This window comes from Diadema antillarum, unplaced genomic scaffold (assembly GCF_040938485.1).
Source record: "Diadema antillarum isolate AM-2024a unplaced genomic scaffold, OU_Dant_1.0 seq00001666_RagTag, whole genome shotgun sequence".
Lineage (NCBI taxonomy): Eukaryota > Metazoa > Echinodermata > Echinoidea > Diadematoida > Diadematidae > Diadema > Diadema antillarum.
Genome location: NW_027272364.1, coordinates 657598 through 683325, shown reverse-complemented (window position 1 = coordinate 683325; position 25728 = coordinate 657598). Strand labels below are relative to the sequence as shown.

The following is a 25728-nucleotide window of genomic DNA, read 5'->3' as shown; positions in this document are numbered from 1 at the left end:
TGCTTTTTAAAGCCACAATATGCCAAAAGTGACAGCTAGAGTGATGCCCTGCAGATTGTCTTCATCATTTGATCCACGCTCTCTCCTCTCGATGACAAATTTCTCCTCAAAACAGTCAATTTATTATGCCAACCGCTGTTACATGCCTAAAACATTACGACTTGCACAAAGAAATTCAAAACTCAACCTAGCTTGATTTGCCCACAAAATTGAATCCGACCCGAACTAACTTTCGGCATAATTCATGGGGAGTATTGAGTTTTTCTGCTTGCTTCGAATTGGTGACTGCTTTCTTTGTTTTTCCCCTGGGGTACTGTAGGCAAGTTCACGGTCAATGTCAGTAGGGGAATAAAAATTTAAGTCAGTTTCTGTGTTGATGGCACTTTGGTGGTGTGTCTGGTGTCAAGTCTAGCAGGTTAAATCAGTGCTGAAAGTGGGTGATTTCTAGCTCATTTACCGATATTAAGACAGGAAAGAGCAGCATATCCAGACTTATCAATGATCTCCCAAGCAGTCTAGTGCATGCTTCTTTCATTTTTTGTCACGGAAGTTTGTCTTCTGAGCGTGGATCAATTCCAGAATGACCTCTTCCTGAACGAGCAATAACGGAACAACAAGTTAGCAGTGGATTTTCTTGCTCTCGTTGTCCAAGTATGGAAATTCCCTGTTGGGAATGCATGAGATTAAATTGTGATTTTTTGACGTGATGGAGGTGTGAAGCTAGAAAGGACAATTTTCCAGTATTTTTTCAGAGCTGGCACTATGGAGAAGGAAATTAAATACTGGCACATTAATGTGTGAACATGAGACTTCCTTAGAATGTACCAGCATCAATGCATTCATCTCTTTGTTTACAATATTATCTGGAATGGGGCCCATAGACACTGCTGCCATATTACCATCCAGTACAAAAAGTAGTGTTGGATACAGTGAAATGGTGCATGATGAAGCCCGTAAATGTTCTTGTGTTTGTTGAAACAATGTTTTCTTTTACTTCCTTCTTTTATAAAATTTCGAAACCCCCTTGCAGAAAGACCTTGAAAGCTGTACAATATACGAGCTGATTCACGAGGACGACAGGCCGGAGATGTTCAAGATACTGTCACGGGCAGACTCGTCATGCGGCACGCCGGACGTCCTCGGTCAGCGGTTCTCCTTCACCTGCCACATGAGGAGAGGGACGCTAGAACCGGACAAGCCCCCAGAATATGAGCCCGTCCGTTTCAATGGCAGCTTCTCCCTCCTCAAAACAAGTCAGGGTGAGTTGTGACACGGACAGAGCCAATGTGCTGTTTTCACATGGAACGTGAAGTATTCTGTATTGATCATCCACCTCTGAGGATGCAGAGGTTGAAGGTCGGTCATGTTTGGCTCAAGATGTCATTGTTCAGAATGCCTATTTAGGCAATTGAAGGAAACATCTTTTGTAAAGCCATGATATGTAGTAGGAAACCCTGGCAAGCTTGGTATTTAGAGTTTGCTTTTCTTCAGCATTTGTCTTGGATTTGTGATGCCCACTTTAAGTACTCCCATGGAACAGCCAATTGGTGGAGGATAGAGAACAGAATAGGAAGTGAAGGGTATAAGCATGATCCAGGCTGCTACAAGTCCACTTTGCCACTTGATAGGGACAACCAAACTCACTATCAGGGCGAGCAAAATGATTGGGCACTTGTCTGCTTATTATGTGGTGTTGCTTGCCCAGTGCCCATTCAGACAAGTGAAAGAATATTATTATGTAATGCCTTGTTAACCGTTGCTCAGGACTGTGACAATTGCTCCCCTGAAATATCTGCATGCTAAGCCAAACATAAATTCTACCCACAAACATAATCCTAGCCCTAATCCTAATACTCCCATCAAACTGAACCTAAAACCGTATTTTACAACCCTAACCCTATTAAAGTCCTTTGAGATAACAAGACTGGAGTAATTGCCTGCAGGAACAAATGTCGTGTCTCCCTTGTCACCACATGGCAAGCTAGTGCTTGTTCTGCAATTGAAATGCACTGTAAGTGTGTCCTACATGAAAGTTATGTGACCTGTATAAAGGTTCTGCCCCGAAATATAATGTGTCATTAGTAAAATGTATACAAATTCAGTTCGATCCCTTTGGTCAGGAGACTCTGGTTTACTTGTGGTCCCTGTATGTAGTTAAGTCTTTGAGGGAGCGTGCCTTTGCACATGCTGGGCCATCACTGCAACTCGTTGCCTCCTTTCACAAGAAACATGTCACCTTGAGCATTTCATGTGATGGATTTGGCTTAATGTAAACTTGTGAAGTTACTGTTATCGCTATCGTGTGTTTTTGTGGCATTCATCATTCCTTTGCAGCGGCGTTCACAGACATGGTGACGACGCCGCGCTACTGCTTTGTGGCGACAGTCCGACTCCTCTCCACGCAACTGAGCCGAGAGATGGCGACCTTCACCGAGAAGGGGAACGAATTCACCTCGAGGCATAGCTTGGATTGGAAGTTCCTCTTCCTTGACCACAGGTCAGCAATCACAAGTTCAAATGTCCACTCCACCTGGGCCTTTGGTAGCCTTTGTTTTCTCGCTACTGTTTCAGTTCTCTTAATTGGGATGGTATAGTTTTGGTTGAAATGGAACTTTAGGCTTCTAAGTCTTTTATGCGATAGTGAAAAACTTCATAAGAAATATAAAAGAGCTTACGATTCTATTATCAAAGAGGAATTCAGAGTTATTTTGATGAATATTGTTTCTTTAAATTGCTGAAATATCCAGAAACAAAGACGTCCTAATAAAAGATGGGACCCACCTTTTTGTTAGCTAACCACTTTTTTTGTTGTTGATGGATATCTCAGCCATTTCAAAACTGATTTTCAGTAAATAAACTTTTAATTCCTCTTAGAATTGTATACTATACTGTGAAACACAAATTTGCGGCATGACATTTTTGCAAATTGGAGCCAACAGCCTTTATCACGGAATGAAATATTTGTGAGTTGCCTCTGACATTCAATGCATATATTGTAGGCAAGAACTTTCGCATGCATTTTAATTTCTCGAGTCTTGGCTCACGCGAAATTCGCGAAAATAAAATGCACACGAACATTCCTCATTTTACAGTATTTCATATTAAAGCAAAGTGGTTTCTAATTATAGTGCAAAAAGTTGAGATCTGATTCCTCCACCGCAACCAAAACTATACCATCCCTTTAAAATGGAAACTTTGATCCATTTTGGTTACAATCACACATGCAGATAGAATGAGGTGTTGAGACCATGGCCTCACATTTCTTATAGCCTTGCCACGGAGAGATGTGTCGTCTTCTCTTTGAGGTAAAACCCAAAAAGGAAATTTAAAGGGGATGGCTAGTAACTGATCAGTGGGAATCAGTGGGAATGCTGAGGGATGATTGTTCCAATCCTTGTGGGATTCATTTAAGAGTACATTATATATCTATTCTTGTGTGAAAAGTATTTGCTTCAGAATGGTCTCATATTCAAGCAATGTGCAGTTTAATGCTTCCAGGTAAGCGTCCCTGGTCAGTGACGGGGCATTAATCTGCAGATTACTTGAATATGAGACCGTTCTGAAGCAAATAATTTTCACAGAACAGTAGATATATAATGTACTCTTAAATGAATCCCACAAGGATTGGAACAATCATCCCTCAACATTTCCACTGATTCCCACTGATCGGTTACTAGCCATCCCCTTTAATGAAGATTTGTGAGACCTATGAGAAAGCGACATCATCACATCATGTTGCCCTCAATTTCATGTGTGCCTGTTTCCAATATCACTTCATGTTAATGTCATGTGAAAGTTTAAAAACCCTAGTCAAATGATGATTGTTTGTTAGACAAGCCACAGAATGATGAAAAAGATGATAATCATAAATACCTCCTTTACTTGATCACACAGTAGGGACTGAAATAAAAAAGAAAAGATGCATAAAACCAATACTTTGCTCATGTTTCGGTGGAAACCACAACCAAAATCTTGCAAAACGTACCAAATCCATGACATCCCATTTCCTTTAGGTGTATCAGGTGGCACTCAATCAGTTTTAGCTGCTTGTGATCTGCTGATTGAGGATATTGTTGTTACTCTGTTACATCACATCCAGAAGGTTCAGCAGAATCAGCAATTCCTACCTGTCTTGTGGCTAATAGCACGTAGCACAAACATTTTACGTAATGAGATACGTAACAAGATGCTTGATCGATATACTTGTTGAGTAGCAGTGGATACCATTTCTTTGTTATGCTATAAGGGTATACTAGTGTGTGTGTGTGGGGGGGGGGGATGAGGGCTTGTTGAAATAGTAGGGTTTCTTTTTTTCCCACGCATTCAAAATAATGCATTTTGTTTGATACATACATTATATGTACAACTGTACATATCATAAAACACACATATTGCCTTGTTTGGGGTTCCCTTCTTGAAATTCTATCTGAAGTGTAGAAGAGTGAACCAGATTATACACAATGCTCTTAACAAAGATTATGATAAAATCACAAAATTTCTACCATCATGCCTGTTAATGTGTTTTTGCTCCTCTCCCCCCCCCCCCCCCCCCCCCAATACTGCAGAGCTCCCCCTATCATTGGTTATCTTCCATTTGAAGTCCTTGGTACTTCCGTGTATGAATACTACCAGCAAGATGATCTGGACAAACTGGGCAGGTGCCACGAAGCCTGTAAGTAATCACTGACTTCATTGATACTTTCACACATGAAGAGATTGCCAGGGATACAAGAGCTGTCAGGGTAAAAAAAAATAAAAAATGAAAAATAAAATACAGACTGACAGATAGACAAAGAGTGATGGACAGATTAGACAAACAGACAAAGAAATAGAATGACAGAGGACTGATAGACAAAAAGACCAACAGGTGGAAGTTCAAATGGATAAATGATGCATTTTGACATCTTTGTAGCCACAAGATTGCATGCGCTTGTTGGACTTTGTTTCTCTTAGCTGCCTTGACTGGTCATGTTATAGTTTGTCCAACACCACTGGGTAAAAGGAAATGATCTAAATGGTTCAAACTCACAAAATAAAGGTTGGTCGGAGTTTATAGAAATTCCAGCCTGTGCTCCACTTTTTGTGAATGACAGCAAAGTTTGGTTTGTTTCAAAGCATATTAACCTAAGTTCAATCAAGATAATAAGAGAATATGAGGCAATATGCCCTATAATATTCAACATCTCATTTTCTTCTGGCATTTTACAAGTGAATGTTTGGTCTGTAATATTTTTAGGGAATGACCTTATAATGTGCAAAGTGCATGATATTACATATTGCAGACTGTGCCTGAGAATTTCTGAAGGAACTACTGTAAATAAGATCTGTATTGAGAAGAAAATTTAGAGATATTAAGGGAGTGGAAAATCTGAATGATTTTGAGTGATATAAAGATGAGCTGAAAAGGCGTCAAGGGAAGTTTGAGAATAGTGGCGTCCACTGAGACTCTGAAATCTCCACAGAAGCCATCTCTTTTCTTTATAGCTAGGCTAACGTCAAGACTGTGTTTACAAAGTTTATCCCAGAGCTGTGGTTAAGCTTTGCTCAGATTTTGTTTGAGCTCTCTCTGAATAGAATTCAGACAGTCTTCAGAACTCTATTACATGGTGACTTGGCAAACTCTTCGCGCATACGCACCCCGCCATGCAAACTCGTACATTCAAACAACCTCATTCTATTTCAATATTACATGTGACTGGTCGTGTTGACACCTCCACCCACACAGGTGCAAATAATTCATACAAATCATTTCTACTAGGTGGACATTGTGCATAGAGAGTATGAGTAGTATCAGTATTTGTCCTGAAGACAGAAGGTGCTGCTAAAACTATGGAGAAAATGTGATATTGTCTCCTACAAGCTGAATCAAAGCATGAATCTATTACACGCACATTGTGAAGTGTTTCAAAATGAAAGATAGGCCAGACAGGGAGTCTATTTTGAACAAAATGAGAAGAACAACACATGTATAATGGAAGTGAGATAACATCTTCCAGCCACTCATTTCCCTACTCATTACATCAATGTTATTCCACGCAAACTTCCAGTGATTTACGTCATCACTTCAACGACTCTGATTCTGTTCATGTTGTGCGTTGGGGATGGTGGGGGATTTTAATCTCCTAGCGCACTGTGAACTACTTTCCTTTTGAATTATTAAATCTTATCTCATCAGTCATCCTGGGAATATTTTGGTACTATTTATATTATTTGGTAGAGCCTTTTTGTGGTTCACTGAAATCCTCATGTTGGCATGATTCTGATTCATGTAACTCTATCATTCTTTTAAAATTCTTATACAGTGTATTTACTCTGAAAAAAAAAAAATAGACTAAAAAGATCTTTTCATTGTTTGTGACAACTTCTGATACAATGATTGTAGTTCACATACTTAAGAAAAATCTTGGAAATTGGTGTTACCAAATGCTGACCAATTGTTTAGTCATTGACATTGTGGTTGTAAAAAAAAAGTTCTTGATTGATTTTATATTCTTGATGCCAAAATAGAGAGTTTATTTAAAAAAATATATAAAAGTTGTTGTTGGTGTTTTTTTTTTTTTCATTTTCATTTGGGGATTATCAGTGAAAGTTGATTGGAGCTATCTCATTACAGTAGTTGACAGCTGAGTAGCTGACATTCCAATGTAGAAAGATATCACTGGGGGTATGTTTCCCATGCCGTGGTGCGTGGAAGTTGAGATCAAACTTAAGTCCAAAAATCAAACATAAGTCTCTGAATACTCAATTCTGATTGGCCGACACTTGACTTAGGTTTTGATTTTCTGTTTGATTGCCTCTCTTTATGCAACAGGGCCCAGAGTGCATGCTCTTTTGACCAGTTTTGTTGTGATCAAATTATTCATTTTGTATGATATACTTTTTCAAGTTGTGCCAGCATTAAACAAAAAAATGAAAGTGCATCTATCAATTTGACAGTAATGTATCTTATTTACATTGTAAGTACATCAACAGCAAGCTGGGGGCGGTGTGGCATAGTGGATAAGATTCCTGACTCCCGATCGGAGGACCCGAGTTCAAACCCCGCCCAGTGCCTAAGTCCTTGGACAAGATGTTTTTGCCCACTATGTCCCTCTCGACCCAAGTGTATAAATGGGTACCTGGCAACGCTGGGGTAATAATAATAGCAGGGCCTTCTGGTAGAGCAGTGATAACACTGAAGAGGCTACCCTTGGTAAATAAGACCTATTATTATTATAAATTTGCTGTGTTGTATCTGTCTCTATGTCTTTCTCTCTTCTTTCTCTCATCCTGCCTTGGTGTCCTCCAGTGATGCAGACGGGTGAGGGCGTGTCCTGCTACTACCGGTTCCTCACCAAGGGCCAGGAGTGGATCTGGCTCCAGACGCGCTACTTCATCACCTACAACCAGTGGAACTCAAAGCCAGAGTTCATCGTCTGCACGCACAAAGTCGTAAAGTGAGTGCTGTGGAAATGAGTGGTTTGGCCTTTTGATAGTTGTGTGTTCTAGTGTGTGTAGGTGTACAAGTGTTCTCATGAATAGATGAATATAGATTGATAAATAGACTGAAATCTAGATAGATAGATAGATAGGTGGTTTACTGGGAAGCAAGTTTTTATGTTCGTTTCCTGCTTTCATAATTTGATAATAGCACTTTGTTTTTACAAGCCATTGTTTGAGATATCATTTAAAGATGGAACATTTTAGAGTTGCAAAACTCTTAATTGACAAATGATTGTATTTAGATTCAGTCTGTGATTATGACAAGGTTGTTGCCTGTAAAATACAAAGGCTTGTGTAAGATGGTGTTGAAAGCATTATTTACCATTTGCAGATTAAACAAAAACCCAGCTTTAGTGCTTCAAAATAGCTGTCATGCTTCTAAAATGTGAGTTAGGGACAGAAACAACCAATGTAAAATTTTGTTTCAGTATGATTAATGTTAAGAATTGTTAAATATACAAAATGTGAACAATAGTAATGATAAAAATGTGTCTAGAATTTACCTTCTACAGTTATGGTTTAGTGGGAAAATAGTGATATCTCCCTATATTTTAGGCTCTATTGTGAAATTTATACGTGTTAGGATGTTTTGTGATACAGCTGACCTACACATATGCATCAAATATGATATCCTAAACATTGTTAAAATCACTGCTCCCAATGGTAAATAGTACCTTTAACATTTCATCCGAGTGCACTCAGTTTTAGTTGTTTTGTGTTTGGTGATACAATTTTATACCTCTTGAATATTTCAATTAAAAGAAGAAAAAAAAATCCATATAAATAAAGCATAGGCCAAGCTAGTGAGTGTCTCGAGAAACTGGAATAAAGATTGTAGGTCGAGAGAAAAGTGAGTGGGCGGTGTATTGTGACAAGATTGCCACTTATGCGAAGCCATTCAAAGGAGGTCGATTTTTCTCGTATTCTTCCGCATTGTATGACCCTTGAGTCTCTCTGAGATAATGAGTATTGGTAGCCAGGGCTCACATCACTGGTAGATGTGAAGTTCTCATTTTCAAAGAGTTGTCTTCAGGTTCATGCAGTTGGCAAAACAGTTTTGTTTATTCCTAGATGTTTTTATTGTCATTCCCTTTATCTCTGTCGATCTCTCTCTTTGCTCTATCTATCTCTTTCTCTCTTTGCTCTATCTATCTCTATCTCTATCTATCCATCTATCTATCTCTATCTATCTATCCATCTATCTATCTATCTATCTCATCTATCTATATATATATATATATCTATCTATCTATCCATCTATCTATATATGTATATATATATATATATATATATATATCCATCTATCTATCTATCTTTATCTCTATCTCTATATATCCATCCATCTATCTCTCTATCTATTTATCTATCTTTATCTCTAACTCTATCTATCCATATATCTATCTATCTATCTATCTCTTCTCTCTCTCTATCTATCTATTTCTATCTCTATCTTTATTTCTCTCTGTCTACCTCTGTCTGTTTTTCTTGTATGATACTTTACAGATCGTAATAGCATATACTCTGAAAGTGAAAATTTTGGCGCATTACATGTGACCAGAAACCAAAGCAAAAATAAAAACATGCAAATACATGTATTCTTGGTAAAATTTTGGCGCATTACATGTGACCAGAAACCAAAGCAAAAATAAAAACATGCAAATACATGTATTCTTGTGTGTGATATGTTCAACTACTAAATGTTCTGATTCTGCGGAATTAAAAACATGTGAAATTCATCTTACCTAGCCAAAACCGAAAAATTACTCGTGCTAAAATGCATAAGTTTTACAGTAATTCCCTAATACATTTATATGTTTAATGTATATGGTTTGACACAGTGGCATAGAGACTGTGCATACAAACTGTGCTGATGACATTTGGACACTCTTTGTTTCCAGTGTGTTTACATGCAACTATGCTCATTGAGGAATAGGCAAAATTTCTTTAGAATGGTCAGTCAAGCTAATTTCTTTGTATATTTGACTATGCAAAAAAAAAAGAGTAATAATAAAATAAGGACAATGAAAACCAAGTGTGTTGATTTATAACATTCTAAATAAGAGTCATACATCTGCATTGACTCCTTCATCATTTGAGAATTTTTTGTTGACAATTGAATTTTTATACACCTAGAATTTGGGGTTTTTTTTGTTTTTATGGGAGGTTTTGACGTGATTCATATTTCATTTTCCCCTCAAACAGCTATGCAGATGTGCGTAACGACATCAACAAGGAGTTGGAGTTGACGGACAGCAAGATGAGCGGGGCGGACTCGGACAGCACCAACCTGTGGGACTCGAGTGCCTCCGACTCGGCCTCGCTCTCCAACACCGTCTCCACCAACACCTCACTCAGTGTCGCCCTCTTCAGCACAGGTAATCAAGAGACAAAGCGGTCCTCCCAGTCAGGTACACACCGTTCCAGCACTTTCTATCAATCTCCACTCACTTCACGCTCCTCCCCTTCCTTTCCCCTCCCCTTCCTTTCCCCGCCCCTCGTGAAAATCCTAACCATCCATGTAGTTTAGTTGCTTTTGTCCCCACCCCCCCCCCCCCCCCCCTTCATGTCAGGGACTGTTAGTATCTTTGTGTTTCTGCTTCAGCCTGCTTCTTGTTGCAAGTTGACAAATGCCCCATGGTCCACACCAGTGCTTAAAGGGATAGTTTAGTTTTGGTTGAGGTGAGGATTAGAAACCACTCTATGAATTGTTAAACAGCATACAATTCTGAGGATAATTGAAAGTTTATTTGATGGACATTGGTTTTGAAATCACTGAGATATCCAAAAACAAGGTTAAACAAAGAGATCCTAATAAAAGTTATTGCTTGTTGTATTTTATTGGGTTCGCTTTTTTGGATATCTCTAAAAAGTACATGTCCTTTCATATTTCATAAGAGGTTTCTCATTATCTCACAAACACATGCACACAAACGAAATTTAGAAACTCGCAGCCCCATCTAAACCAAAACTGTGTCATCCCTTTAAAATAGTGTGTGTCAGTGTTTGCCTGTTAAAAAGTAAAGTAGCCATGAATCTCAGTGTGCAGTCATTTATGTGAACGCAATGTCTTACCTCATGGAAGTGCAGTTGAGTAGCATCATCCCTCACTGGAGAAGATGGGATGGGGGGCTTAAGAGTAGGTTGCCATGACAATTCCTGCAGTCCATCATTCCATAATGTCATCCTGGCCATAATCTGCAAGCAGCCAGAGTATGTCTGTCTGTGTATGTGTCCATAAAGTGAAATTAAATCCGGGAAAGTTTTAATTTCCCCTCGCAATATTCCTGGAAGTGGGAGCCATGTGAAAATTTGGAACACAGTCTGATTATGCCGAATTTGAAGCGAATTGAAATTGGGTTACTGTTGTGGGCATTAGTGAAGTAGAAACCCTTATGCAGAAGGCAGATGCAGTGCCTCCTTCAATTGCATATGAATAGAGACACTGTAACTGTATCTCTCCAGGATTTGGATTACTTCTACCTGGCACCTATAGCTGAACCCTAAACAGGCCAGGCTTTTTTTGGCTATGCTAAATCCAGGAAGGGGGGGGGGGGGGGGGGGGGGGGGGGGAGGGGGGAGGGGGGAGGGGGGAGGGGGGATCTGGGTCTTTCACTCGGTCTTGAAATTTTTTAATAATGCAAATTACGTCCAACAACTAATTTTAGGCTGTTAACCACTAATTAAAAGCATTGAGAGTCTATTTTTTGGTTTGTATATCTGTTTAAACATATTCAACAATTGTACATCATGAAAACTTCCAAAAGTCATTTAAATTCTTATATGTTTTATTAGTTTTGGAATTTTGAGGTCTTGTGTGAAACGTCGAGGGGGCGGATTCCACCGATGACAGATGATTTAGAACAGAATTGTGAAGAATGAGTAGCTTAGAGGGAAAAGGGGCAATATTGACTGATATGTTTTGGAAACAAGAACAAAAATCACTTGAGGAGAGGCTGTCTATCATGCAACCAATCAAGTGTGGCAGATTTTGCAGAAGACCTTCTAGATTTGCTGATTCCTGGTACACTAGGCCCGTCAAACAGTGGGAATCATCACAAACTGATTTGAACTTCCCAATAGGCATAGGAAGAGTGAGAAATTTCAGATTATGTTTTCATTTCTCCCCATTTACCTGAACTCTGGCAAATGCTCTCATATTTGTAAAACAAATGGCCATGCCATGTGAATGAGTGTTCCCTTCTCAGAAAACTGTGTTTTGTTGTTACATCATCAAGCCTGTTGTAAGTCATGACTTTCGATTCATGTTTGGTCGGAGACAACCAGAACTCTTGCAAAATATCTATGCCACGATTAAGCCTCGTTCAGCACGTTTTGGGTACGTGCATAGCATAAGACGCCCACGGCGTTGTCATGGCAACTTGTAGATTCTAGGCTGCAGAAGACTGATCCCCAATTACCCACGAAATCCCCCCTGACACCTCCCCTCCCCCACCCCTTCACATTGTCGAAGGCTGCATTGTATTACACCTGACCATCTGGCTCCCTGCTAAACTAAATGCCACGTCCGATTCACATGTTAGACGTCTGCTGTTTTTGCTCTTAATCCACTGTGTGAGTGTGTGTCAGGAAGGAAAGAAGAATCGTGTGCCTTTGCTGGTAGATGATTGCCATGACCTCTTCCCCCTAATTCAGAAAAAATAAATAAATAAAAAAATAGTACACTGCACTTTTTTCTTCAGACATAAAGTGAGGAGAAAACTTCTTATGATTATTTTTCAGTACTTTCACTATTGGCCTCAGGAAATGTCAGACTTTAATTAAACAAGAAGTTATGAGCAAAGCAAGTTTACTCTGTCTGCTGAACGAGCTTGTTGACTGAACTGATACTTAGCAATTGATGATAAGGTGTATATGCAGAGGTCAAGCCACATAGTAGTGAAATTCACTCTTATGTAGACATACAGTCAGTGTGTCACACTTATCACTTCTATAGCTGTCTGTGATTATTTGTGTGTTTTCAATTTTCGTTTATCTCCTGGCAGTTGAGGTCTGTAATGAAAGTCACAAACAAAAAAGAGACAATTTTAGTCAAGAACTTATATTTGAGGCACTGCTTCTGTATACCACCTCCCCACCTCCCCACACACACACACATAGTTTGAATGGGGGTATACAAATCACTCTGAGGTCGGGTGGTCGGGCAGTCAGTCTGTTGCAAAGTCTTATGGATCGAACTACTCTAATTTTTTGAGTTATTGACCCCAAATTTGGCATGTGTGACTGCTATCAAAGGCAGATGTGCAAGACACCTTTTTCATTAGCATTACGTAATGCATTGCTATGGCAATGGCAAATTCAAGCAGTTCAGTTGAAATTCTGCTTATATGACCAATGTAATGTGTAGTTATGCAAGAAACCTTTTTGTATGTGTGAAGAAATCTGTTGCCATGTCAACAACAGTTTTTTCATACCGATCATACAAAAATATGTGGATTGACCTTACTCCCTTAGTTTTTTAGTATTTGACTTGAACTTTTCGCACATGTGACCACTACAGTATGTAAATGTGCAAAACACACCTTTTGTCAATGTTGAACAATGCATTGCCATGGTAACAGCATTTTTAAAGTAAAAAGCATACAAAAATATTGCATATTCAGCTAACTCCATCAGTCTTTGAGCATATGGCTTGAAATTTGGCACATGTGAGCGCTATAGTACATAAATGTACAAACTTCATCTTTCGTCATTGTTGAACAATGCAGTGCCGCAGTAAAAGCGTATTTTAAATGAAAATCATCCAAAAATACTGCAGATTCAGCTAACTCCCTCAGTCCTTGAGCATTTGGTTTGAAATTTGGCACATGTGACTGCTGTAGTACACATGTAGATGTACAAACTTAATCTTTCGTCATCGTTAAACGATGCGTTCCATAGTAACAGCATATTTTGAATGAAAATCGTACAAAAATACTGTAGATTCAGCTAACTCCCTCAGCCTTAGAGCATTTGTCTTGAAATTTGGCACATGTTACCACTTTAATATGTAGATGTGCAAATGTAATCTTTTGTGATTGTTGAACATTTTGTACCACGGGAACAGCATACTTTGAAAATCATACAAAAATATTGTGGATTTAGCTTCAAATGTGTAACTCCCTCAGTTTTTGATTATTTGGCTTGAAGTGTGACACATGTGACTGCTATAGTATGCAGATGTGCAAACTTTATCTTCCGTTATTGTCAAAGAATGTGTTACCATGGTAATGGCATATTTGAATGAAAATCATATGAAATTATTGTGGATACTGGTAACTCCATCAGCTTTTTTGCATTTGGCTTAAAATTTGGCACATGAGACCGCTTTGATATGTACAATTGTAAATTTGCAGACTTCAGCTTTTGTTAATGTCAACCATTGTGTTGCCATGGTAAAAGCATTTTTTTAATGAAAATCATAGAAATTACCAGTTTATTTATCTTACTCAGTTTTTGAGCACTTGACTTGAGATATGGCATGTGTTGACTAACATCTTTAAATGAGCTAAACACATCTTTATTCAATGTTGAACAATGTGTTGCCATGGTAACAACATTTTTTTTCAATAAAAAAATGCACAAAATTATTGCTGGTTGAGCCAACTGTCTCAGTTTTAATTGGTGGTATTAATCACATTGAGTGATAGTTCTAGTTGTGAGAATATGTTGATTTTAAACATCCATCCTTTGTTGATTTATGGCTATTCTAAGTTCTGCCTGTTTGTAGTATGCTTCTGCTTACGTTTCTGCATCACATATGTTGCCTTATGGTCAAGCACAGTAAAGCGCTCACCGCCCTTTTTTGTTTCCTCCCCCCACCCCTCTCTCTCTCTCTCCTATGTTTAATCCTGCTTCACCCCAGACGAGAATGTGTCGTGCACAAGCAGTGTCAAGAAGTCCACCGCGCCACGTATGTCAGATGGCAGTGTCATGTCGACCAAGATCAGACAGGGTATGTGACCACCCACAGGGTGTGCCATGGGGAGAGACAAACACGCGCCCCTAGTTTGGCATTGCACTATGAGCCAGTGAATGCATTGGGGTCGGGTTAAAGGGATGGTATAGTATTAGTGGACATGAGGATTTAGCTTTTAACTTTTTGTGAGATACTGAGAAACCACTTATGAAATGTTACAGAGCATACCATTTTAAGAGGAATTCAAAGTTTATTTGATGAAAATCGGTTTTGAAATGGCTGAGATGTCCAAAAACAAAGTTCATCAAATAAATGTAGAATTCCTCATGGAATTACACGCTCTTTTACATTTCATAAGAGGTTTCTCATAATCTCTCCAAAAAAACATTAGAAACCAGAAACCAGGTCTCAACCAAAACTATACCATCCCTTTCAGTAGGCTGGAAAATTTGCACACTTTGAAAATGCATGTCACAGCTTTTGTCTGAGCATTTCAGACTTCATAACAAAAGAAAGATTACAAAAAAGGATGTTGGTATGATCTTGATTGAAAGCAGCTTCCATATGCATTTGATTTAGAGGGCAAATGAGTCTCTGTGCAGAAAGTACAGTTGTATGTACGGTAAACTCTTGGTCTAGACATATTGCATTCATGTTTGTTTGTTTGTTTGTATGTTGCATCTGTCTTGTGTAATGTGATGCTGTGAAGTGGTTGTGAGTTCGTCATGTCAAGAGAATCATCACAAAAATATGTGGGTTCGATGGCATTATCTAAAGATTGCATTTGTATGCCTCTGCTTGGAAGGGTGGCTGAGGCATCATATGCCGTACAGCATCTGCCTGTCTGGCTGGGTACGAACTAAAACAATGTAGTGTGGTTTGGTGTGTCTCGGGCATGTCTGTGTGGTTAGCTCTGATGGTGCGGTTGTACTAAGTCAGCCATGGTAACTGCTTTTTCAGTAGCAGGTGATTGTACGCTTAGCAACTAAGCGTGCCATTCACCTCGTGGTCTTATTAGAGGTGCTAAGTACGTTTTTTCTGGCATACTCTCGATTTGTCTTGCGATTGGCACACAGAGTTTTGTCTGTGAGCTAACAGCATACCAGTTAAAATTGAATTCCATCCTGTGTTTCATTTTTGCTGCAGGTTTATAGACTAAAATCAGACAGACAGAACAGTAGGAGTTTCAGGGAAATTGGAAATAAGAAAGTTGTGGACTTTTTCATTTTCCAGTGTTTCGGAGTTGTAATAACTTGCCAGGGGTGGGAGAGGTTATCACTGCCAAATATAGACCAAAGGAAAATGTGCATGCATGTTTAGTATTATTTTTGTTGTCATTTTTATTATCATTATTATCATTATTACTACTACTTCTACTATAGAAACCTCTAGGAGAGTTGTGAAGGAATGACATCAGCCTTGAAGTGTTTGTAGTTCAAGAAGCATAAGTTTTTTTTTTTTTCTAGTACAGTCAAACCTGTCTTAGCGACCACCTGTCTCTTGCGGCCACCTGCTGTATATGACCCCTAAGGACAATTCCTTCCAAGAGAAAGAGCATGTTAAAGAACCTGTCTATAGCGGCCACCTGTCTGCAATGGCCACTTTTTCTGTCTCCCTTGGGTGACCGCTATAGACAGGTTTGACTGTACATGTCTCCTCTGTCCGTCTGGTTGTTACGCTTGATCTTGTCGTCATAAAGTTTAGACAGACATCAGCTATCTATCCCTCACTCTTGGAGTATGTGAGATGTTACTATGCAGGGCTCCACCTGGAGAGATTGTAGTATGGGGTTACCAGTCAAATGAGATGAATATTTACTGTTTGTTCGTTTTAAACACAGGTTAAAATACTTGCACTCAGCCATTAGGCTGTTTTTCAGCAAGTCCGTATGATATACAGAAAAAACTGTCCATGTCAGATCACACATTTTGCAATAAATTTATAACGTAAGGAGTGAGGCAGATGACATAGAAGTAGGAAGCATCATACCTACATGATGGTTGGTTTGGTGGTTTTTTTTCTCCCTAACACTTTTTTGAGCATCTTCGTATCTTATTTCTTCTTGTCATTTTGCCTCTTTTTTGTTCCTTTTTTTTCGCCTCAGCCCGAAGAATGCCAGAGGCTCTGGTGAAGAATGAATCAGATTGGTTTGATTACTTTGAGCTTCAGAAAACATGCGCTTACCACTCTGTAATGAGATGAACAGAGATTTGCAAGAGTGAGAGACTGAGTAGGAAAAAAAATAATGTTGCTCTTACTGTACAGTCCACCAGTTCACTCAGTGTTACAAAAATATTGCTTCAAAGGGGGAAAAAAAGCTAAGTTACAAACAACACAAATATTTTGCCAGACATATACTGGGAAGTTTGGGACTGTGCACCCGGGTAGCCACTGCACATAAGGTGGTGGAGTCTACTATCTCCTCCTGTGAAATCCGCAGTAATGATAACAAGACTTTTGTAGCAAAGTGAGGAGATACTCTCGGCACTGAAATATGAGAAACATATGTTCTGTTCCAGAAAACAGAAATGCCAACTGGAGATGTGATGTGACAGTTGTGCATATGATGAAGCCCAGGAATGTTAAATTTATTCACATTGTGACAATGGAGCATTCATAAAGCCAAGTTTATTCACAGTGGGATGTGACAGTTGGGCATGTAGTTCAAATATTCTTTTTTTTGGGGGGGGGGGATTTATTTTTGTTCTATTTATTGAGAGGAAGTTGGAGGTACAGTCAGTGTGGACTGTGTCAAATTCCTTGGCTCTTGAAAATCTGTGTCTTTAAGTTCTGCTCACTTAAAAGCTGTGCCATATACTGTATGTAGTTTGTGGCACTTGACCGAGAATTTTGCTGGCGTTCACAGCACTTGGAGAGCCGTTGCATAAACTTAGTAGCACTTGAAAGTCGGGTCATAAAGAGCATACTACTTCTTTATAGTGATGTGCCATAAATGAAACCTAATTAACCAGAAGTTGTCAAGAGCATGATTCTGCTTGATTTCTCCGCAGAACCTCAGGCGTCAAATCCCCCGAAGCCCACCCAGGATCAACCTGAAACGCAGGCCTTTGCATCCGGCCCGACGCTCCCTACCATGTACCATAGTAACCCACCCCAGGAGCAGGTGAGTGTTCACTGCTATACTGCTTGCATCCTCCCCTACCATATCTGAGACATGCCAGTGCGCGTGCACACACACACACACACACACACGCACTCACACTCACACTCAGAACATACTTTAGCACACACATACTGAATATCCGATTATCGACAAACTACATACGGACAATACACTAATGCACTTGTAAAAGCCTGCATCCATAATTTAATGAGAGCAAGTGTGAAAGAAACCCATTGATATAATCTAATATTCACAAAATGAAGTACATTTAGCTACCTGAAGAACCTGACAGCCATTCATCAGCACAAGCACTAAAGCTTTATATCCATGGAGATGATGGATAGAAGCCCATTTCATATTATAATAATGGCATAACTGCCATGCAAGTATGCTCTGTGCTTGAGAAGAAAGCGATCCCTCGAATGTAGCATGCGTTTATAGATATTCACTTTATGCATTACTGTGAAATAAAATCCACTGATGTTAAATTGTGCTGCAAACTGTGACCATGTTCCAAGTTTTGACCCCCTGTCTATTGTGATTGCCACCGTCCCTAGCAGCAGGACACATCGGATGACAACCTGACCCCACAGCAGGTGACGGTCATCCAACTGAAGCTACAGGAGCAGCTGATGATGAGACACCACAAGCTGCAGGATGCTATCCTCCGACAGCAGCAGGAGTTACAGCAGGTGGGCATCAGGTCGGGTGTGGCTGGGGGAGGGTGGAGGGGGAGGAGGGAGGGGGGAAGGAATAAAGGGAAGCTTACCCCAAAATATATATATCGCTGTTGGGACGACACAACCTCATATATCAAAAATGTCAAATATTTAGGAGAGCAAAAAAAAATAGGAGGCAAAGCACTGTAATTCTTTTGACATTGCCGTGATGGCTTCATTTTGGGGTGAGACAGCTAGGATTTGGACAGACATCACATAACTGATTATCTGACAATTCATCCAGAAAGTGATTTTCACCAAAATTGTCACCCCACTGACAATATTTGGGTTCAGGGAATGCAGAAATATAAATGGAACATGGCAGTGAGGTTTTAGGAAAAGATCCATTTAGACATTTTGATTGTCCAAAGTGTTGGTTATAACCATGTGCCATCATTTAATATTTCTGCATTCTCTCAAAGAAAATTTGAGGAAAATCGGTTTTGAAAGGGCCGAGATACCAAAACCAAAGTAAAACAAAGTGATCCTAATGAAGGTGGGTCCCTCGTTTTATTAGGATCACTTTATTTTGGATATCTCAGCCATTTCAAATTCAATTTCCATCAAATAAATTTTGAATTCCTCTTGACGTATGTTTTTTAACATTTCATGAAATGGTTTCTATTAAAGTATCTTGCAAAAAGTTGAAAGCTGATTCCTTTCCTCAGCCAAAACTATACTATCCCTTTAAAGGGCTGCGTAGGATGCTAGATAGGGAGTTTCCTCATATTGCTGGTGTTACCCTTGTCTTACAGGTGCAACAGCAGCTGATGATGGCCCAGCAGCTGATGATGCAACACCACCCGATGCTGGGACAGATGTTTCTCCAGCAGCAAACACAGCTCATGGGCAGCGACGTCTCCCCGATGCAGCTGGACCTGGGCGGGTCCGGCCAGGCCACGCCCGTCTCGCCGCTGACCCCACAGAGCATGGTCCCGGGCGGGGACCAACTTAGCGGGCCGTCCCAGCCGCCCCAGGCCCTTCAGTCACAGCTCCACCAGGCCTTGACAGTGGAACCTGCCATGCAGCACCAGGTAAGTACAACCAACACCAATTTGCATGCATGGGACTTTGAGCAACTGTTTCGTCTTCCTGTCACTTTTCAAATGGATTTGATAGATTGTGCCTGTGACTCATGAGTTAGTTCTTTCTATGATTTGACTCTTTAACATGTCACAAAACTTGGATGTTTACTTCAACTAATTCATAGTGCATGCACAGTTACGGTCTGTCAGTCCTGCATTCCTTTGCTATCTTTAGTATTTTTAGTCACGGCTTTGATGTGACTTATGACTTTGATAGAGTTGCATAACCCATATCCGCCGGTCGCATAATGCTGTTTATAAGGTGTTGGTGCCGCACGCTATGTCACTTCAACTGTGCTCTCTCAACTTCAGATTGATATCACTGAGATGAAAAATTACGGAAAACTGTATTGAAAGAGAAAATAATGGTCTTCAATATTAGATGTAAATCAGTATCCTCTCATGAATTTTGTGATATCATGTGATAATTGTGTATTTACATATTATCAAAAATACACTATGAATAATCTTATTGCTTATTCCAATTTGTGAAAAAAATAAAGTCTTTGTATGTCTAAATTTTTGAAATTCTTCATGATGTAAGCTTTACAATGGTGCATTACTCGTGGGGATATTTAACACCTACAAATGGGAAGAATTATGGAATGGAAACTGATAGATTACTGTGGATTAGTGAGGTCTAATTCACAAGCCTATGGATGGGAATACAGTATGTATGCGTATGGCATTGCTTGATCTCACATAGATGAAGACCTATTCCATCAGCTGTATACTTCAAAAGTGAAGCAAGGGACTGCAGGTTGTTAGGTCAGAGTTCACATGCTACAGAAATAATGTATGACATCATTGATAAATGATGTCATTGTCCAAGCTATATCTTCTATGAATTATCCTTTGGAGTGGCGATTGCAGCGTTTGAGCGAACTACAGGAGATCGGCAGATATGGGTTAATGTCTTTAACAGTGACAGTACTAATTTTTCGTGAAGGTTGCTGTCTACTCTCTGTGACAATAATACGTCCGTCACCTTTTTCTCACAAGTTTTAGGACCTCCCTCCTATTCTTCATACTTGTATTTCACCAGTGTATTGCACTAAATGGACTTGAGCTTTTTCTTTCTTTGTATTTCAGTTTGTTTAGTTTGACCAGTCTCTCTTTGTTTTGACATGTGATTCCATTGAATGCCTGTTTGATGTGATGTGCATGAATTACTAGTGAACTCACCTTGCCTGATATTAATTAACATGTCACTACGAGAGTGGTTGGATGTTTGCCATCATGGTAGAAGTTTGTTTTATCATGCCTGCCGTGGCTAAGCTCGTATCGTTGCAAGGGAATTTCATCATCATTTACCTACCTTTCGATTCGAGGGCAGAACTAAAAAAAGAAGAAGATAAGTTTAAGGTTGCAAGAAAAGGTTTTCAAAAACAGAAATCAAGAAAACAATAGTTTTCAACAAAAAAAATGATGAAGTGGCATGGAATTCCAGGATTTTTCATGAGAGCCATTTCATGTAATAAGACAGTGAGGACAGTAAACATACTGTATACTCTGCATTATGAATGGTGTAACTTTCTATAATAGTTTGCAAATTCCCGATGTTAGATGAGAGATTGTTTGATGAAATTTGGGTGGAATAAGTGCTTTCTATTGGTAAAGAGTCTTGTTGTTAATAAAAAATGAAACAATTGGTTTTGGCTGTCAAAAAGTATGAGTATGAGGCAGCATTGGAGGAAATCATCTTTACATATTTTGCATTGACTTCTGTTCATCTGCATGACACATTATTTACAAGAACTGTGCATTTTGAGATACTTTACCTAGCCAGCCAGACTGATTTGCAAGAAATAAACAAAGTTAACCTTGAGTCATGTGAAATCTGTAATCATTACTGATTAACCATAATGACACGCCCCTTTTTCTACTGTGCTGATCAGAATTGAAGGAATGAGGATCTTTTTGTGCCAAATCATTTTTTGTGTTTCCAGTCTGGAAGTTACCAGATAACCTTGTGATTCAGTGATTCCTTCCCCATAGCCACATAGAAGCTAGAAGGAATTGTGATGATCAAGCTACTGTACGTATCTTTATGGTGAGGCAGCACCAAAGCTGCCTTTAGTACCTCTAATGCAATCACAACAAGCAGTTTTTGAATATGAATGTGTCTGCCAGAACTCTTCCACAATTAGGTCGGCAGTGTTTCAATTCATAGTACCGTCTGCAATGACAAATGATGGAAGGTAGTGATGTGTGCTCCTTTCACACCAAATTTTCTACCTGTGATGTCAAACCTTTCGCCCAGCTCGTCCTGCTTGTAACATGTGTACTAACCAGCCTGTTTCTCCTTCTGTGAAACAGCTTTCAACTGGGGCCATGTGGCCCTGTAACAGCAACATCTCAGCCTTGCCAAGTAATGCCTTACAGGTTAGCTGCTTGGTTCTAACCCCACCCCTCTCCTGCTCCACGCACACACCAACCTCCATTCACTGATGCAAGTCCATCACCCAGTAGATAGTCTTTGTCCCCCCCGACCCCTCTTAACCTTCAGAGCTGTTCCTAATCTCATCACTGCCAATCATCTGGTGGTTATCTCTCCCACCACCTTCTCCTCCTCTTCCTCTTCCTCCTCCTCCTCCTCCTCCTCCTCTTCCTCTTCCTCCTCCTCCTTCTCCTCCTCCTCCTCTTCCTCCTCCTCTTCCTCCTCTTCCTCCTCCTCCTTCTCCTCCTCCTCCTCCTTCTCCTCTTCTTCCTCATCATCCTCCTTCTCCTCTTCCTCCTCGTCCTCCTCCTCCTCCTCATCCTCCTCCTTCTCCTTCTCCCCCTCCTTCTCCTCCTCCTCCTCTTTCTCCTCTTCGTCCTCCTTGTCCTCCTTGTCCTCCTTCCCCTCCTCCTCGTCCTTGTCCTCCTCCTCCTCCTTCTCCTCCTCCTCCTCCTCCTCCCCCTCCTCCCCCTTCTCCTCCTCCTCCCCTCCTCCTTCTCCTCCTCCTCCTTCTCCTCCTTCTCTTCTTACTCCTCCTCCTCCTTCTCCTTCTCCTCCTCCTCCTCCTCCTTCTCCTCCTCCTCTTCTTCCTCCTCCTCCTCCTTCTCCTCCTCCCCCTTCTCCTCCTCCTCCCCTCCTCCTTCTCCTCCTCCTCCTCCTTCTCCTCTTCTTCCTCCTCCTCCTCTTGTTACTCCTCCTCCTCCTTCTCCTCCTCCCTCTCCCTCCCACCCTCCTTTCACTCCCCCTGCCATCCTCCCCCTTCCCTAACTCTTCCTCTACTTTAAACATTTGTATTTGTATCAAGCCCCAAAACTTGTCATCTTTGACACAAGCAAAGAGCAATTGTAGTTCGCATATGTCTTCATGACTCAACAACAAAGGACAGGAATAATCAGAATATCCAGTGCATTGTGAGGATGTCATGCAAGTCCCTCAAGAAAATGAGGTTTGACCAAAAAATGATATGAATAAACAAAAAATAAGGAAAACAAACAAGCCCAAACACCACCACCACCACTCATTCATTCATTCATTCATTCAGGTGAATAATCTAACCCTTGTTGAAACAGCACGTAATCTCTCTCTCTCTCTATTTTGTCAGAGTGCATTCATGAATGCACATATCAAAAGTAGTCTTAAGTAATTCTTAAGATTGTCTGGACAAAATTTTGTGGTTTTGTTGATATGGGGCTATTCTACCAAAGTCATATTCTGTACTTTGATGGTCAGGCAGACAGAAAAATCTATATAAATGCAATTCTGTCATCAAATCTGTGCAGATTTATCTTTCTGCATAGTATTTTTTTTTTGTGCCATTGAATTGCACAAAAAAATTAAATATTTTGCCAAATAGAAGGGTCAGAGACACTGCAGTGAACAAAGACTAGATCACATTTTCACAGTCTTGTGAGGGATTGCATTCTTCAGAAAATTCTTCAGTAAATTCTTCAGTAAATTGGGCTTTCATTTACAGCTGCATGGAAGTAAATATACTACTGTAAGTGTAGTCTTGCACCTACAGTGCAGTTTCTAAACAGAGATAGTTGTATGGCTTTACAGTTTTATGGTTTTCTATACAGGAAAGGATGGACTTGTGTATTGTTCTTTCAAATTGTGATGAAGTTTTACTTTTCTATTTTCAGTTAAGCAGTTTTTTTTTTTCACATAACATCCTGTACATTTGTGTTGTCATGTGCTCATTGTCCATAGGTTAACAAGCCCTGAAGAGAGTTGATAATTGATGACAAAAGATTTGTTAATTACTGAATATGCTCCCAGTAAGGAAAGGACAGGTAAAAGATAAAAGTTTCTCTGTATGCCCCCATGATGAGAAGATCAAGCTCTTTATGATGGTGCAGGGTACACACTGCAGAATTGCACAAATACTCATTCTGCTGAAAAGATACAGTCCTTCTAATTGAAAACCCCTTTCTTCTGCACCAGTCAAACAAGCACAGCAGCATTTTGTTACAGTGTGTTTGCAAGAGATATAATATCTATAGTATTAGATTTGCATTGAGTGGTGTATGAATTGTTCCCTTTTGATTCGCAGTCAGCCACCCGAGCACCGTTTGCCATGCATCACGCGCAGCAGTACCCGTCGGGGAGCATGGACACACGTCTCAACCACTCCACCCCCCACAGGACTGCCACAAGTCTCAGCCAACAGTTGCAGCAACAACAGCAACACCAGCACCAGCAACAGCAACAGCACCAACAGCAACAGCAACAGCAACAGCAGCAGCAACAGCAGCCGCAATCCCGGCAAGCCACCTTGTCACTGCCGCAGCCCACGATGCATTCGTCCATGACAATGCCCCCAGGAGCCCAGGCCATGCCAATGCAGGATCTCTCCTGCCTCGGACTCCCCACCCTGGACATGTCGTCGGACCAGTACATTCACCAGCCAGACGGACAGGACGCCCTCTAGGGTGGAAAGGAGTAAACTCTATCCAGAGAGGGACGCAGCTCTGTTGTTTGATGTACACAGTGGCACACACGTGTGTATGTGGAAAGCAAGAAATTATACCTTTGCAGAAGTCCGAGGGGAGAGTGAGAGAGATTGAGAAAGAGAGAATAAAGGTGAGAATGTTTTCACACTGTCGCTGAGTATGTTAAATTGAAACATGTACATGTATGCCTACGCACTGAGTCAAAAGCGCTGATGCTGTGACAGGAGATAGACCCCTGGATGTTGATTGTATCTGATTGGTCAATCTGCGAAGTCTGTCTGCCAAGGCAGTGCACTGTGTGCAAGAAGAAAAGTGAGTGCCAAAGTCGCCTATCGTAAGTGGAATCCTCGACTTCCAAGCCACCTGGTGAAGGCTGAAATATGTAGGGCACGCTCCCCCAAGTATTTCTCTGTGCGAACATGCCCTGTGCCGATCAATGCACGAACGTATTTCTGTGACGTTATCCCACCCACGGGGCGTGGGCACGATTCGTTGGCGATGGACCAGCCGGACCCATTGTTGTCCATTTGCGTCTTTCACAAAGATATACCTATAAACCTGTTTTTTGGGAGTAGAGAGCCACGCAAACTTTTTCCACTTTGTGGATGGGATGCTTCGAGCCTTGATTGCACAGGAGTGAGACCTATGTGTACACGCTAGGTTGTGCTTGTGCAAGTTCAGAGATTTTTTTTTTCTTTTTTGTTTTAATGCTCCAGCTTTGTATGTATTCTGAAGTGAAAGCCATGATTGTGGATCTTACAACATCTCTTCTTCTTTTTTTCTGCCAAAATGTCATGACCGAGGAGTAGCAGGAGTAAGAGAGCTAGTTTCGGCTTAGGCTGGCCCGGAGAAGGGAATCGTATCAAGACGGCAACAGTAGAGAGAAACGTTGCATTGTCCTTATTGTACAATTGTCAACTTATTGAGAATGTTGGAGAAGTTTTTATTTTATTGATTGAAGTATTGGTTTCACCTGTCAGTTGCCCGTAACAGGTGGCGGTTGAACGACACAAATGCCCAAATCCTTCTCCATGAGGGGATGTAAAACATGTAGTTAGCAAAATTATGCTGTGTGTGGTTGTGTTTGGAGTAATTTTGTAATGTACCTGGTAAGTGTGGTTTGTTTTATTCTCCTGGATGTATGTCAAGCTGTTGCTGCAGTCAAGAAGTCACACCTGTGAATTGTGGCAGTACAGTCTAAGCTGCAGTGAAAAATGCTGATGTATCCCAACTCATGGTCATGTGACCTTCCCTAATCATGTGACAGCACTGATAAGTCTTGAATACCTCTCCCTCCAAACGCTGGTCATCCAAAAGTACAGTAGGAGCCAAGGTACAGGCATCTGTTTCCTCCACACACACATCTCTGCATGTAGGGTATGTCACCATACACCCTCGGCTCTAAAGTGGTGACCGCCTCTTGTTCAAAAGAAGATTTAACTCTCTGATGAAACTTAATGAAAGAGCATCATTTAAATGGCACTTTATATGGAAAAAGACAAATCTATT

The 25728-nt window shown here is 40.4% G+C and overlaps 1 protein-coding gene across 1 annotated transcript in view; it reads left to right on the top strand.

Annotated features, from left to right (window-relative positions):
- Window positions 1–25382, top strand: part of LOC139711534 (uncharacterized) — a 129054-nt gene extending 103672 nt beyond the window's left edge. Inside the window, exons 5-15 of the mRNA XM_071623411.1 lie at window positions 1031–1259; window positions 2335–2497; window positions 4566–4672; window positions 7289–7436; window positions 9685–9890; window positions 14345–14434; window positions 17410–17522; window positions 18080–18214; window positions 18997–19275; window positions 21646–21711; window positions 23820–25382. Coding sequence (XP_071479512.1) covers window positions 1031–1259; window positions 2335–2497; window positions 4566–4672; window positions 7289–7436; window positions 9685–9890; window positions 14345–14434; window positions 17410–17522; window positions 18080–18214; window positions 18997–19275; window positions 21646–21711; window positions 23820–24197 — 1914 coding nt within the window. The 3' untranslated portion in view covers window positions 24198–25382. The remainder of the gene's footprint in view (window positions 1–1030; window positions 1260–2334; window positions 2498–4565; window positions 4673–7288; window positions 7437–9684; window positions 9891–14344; window positions 14435–17409; window positions 17523–18079; window positions 18215–18996; window positions 19276–21645; window positions 21712–23819) is intronic.
- Window positions 25383–25728: the final 346 nt, after the last annotated feature.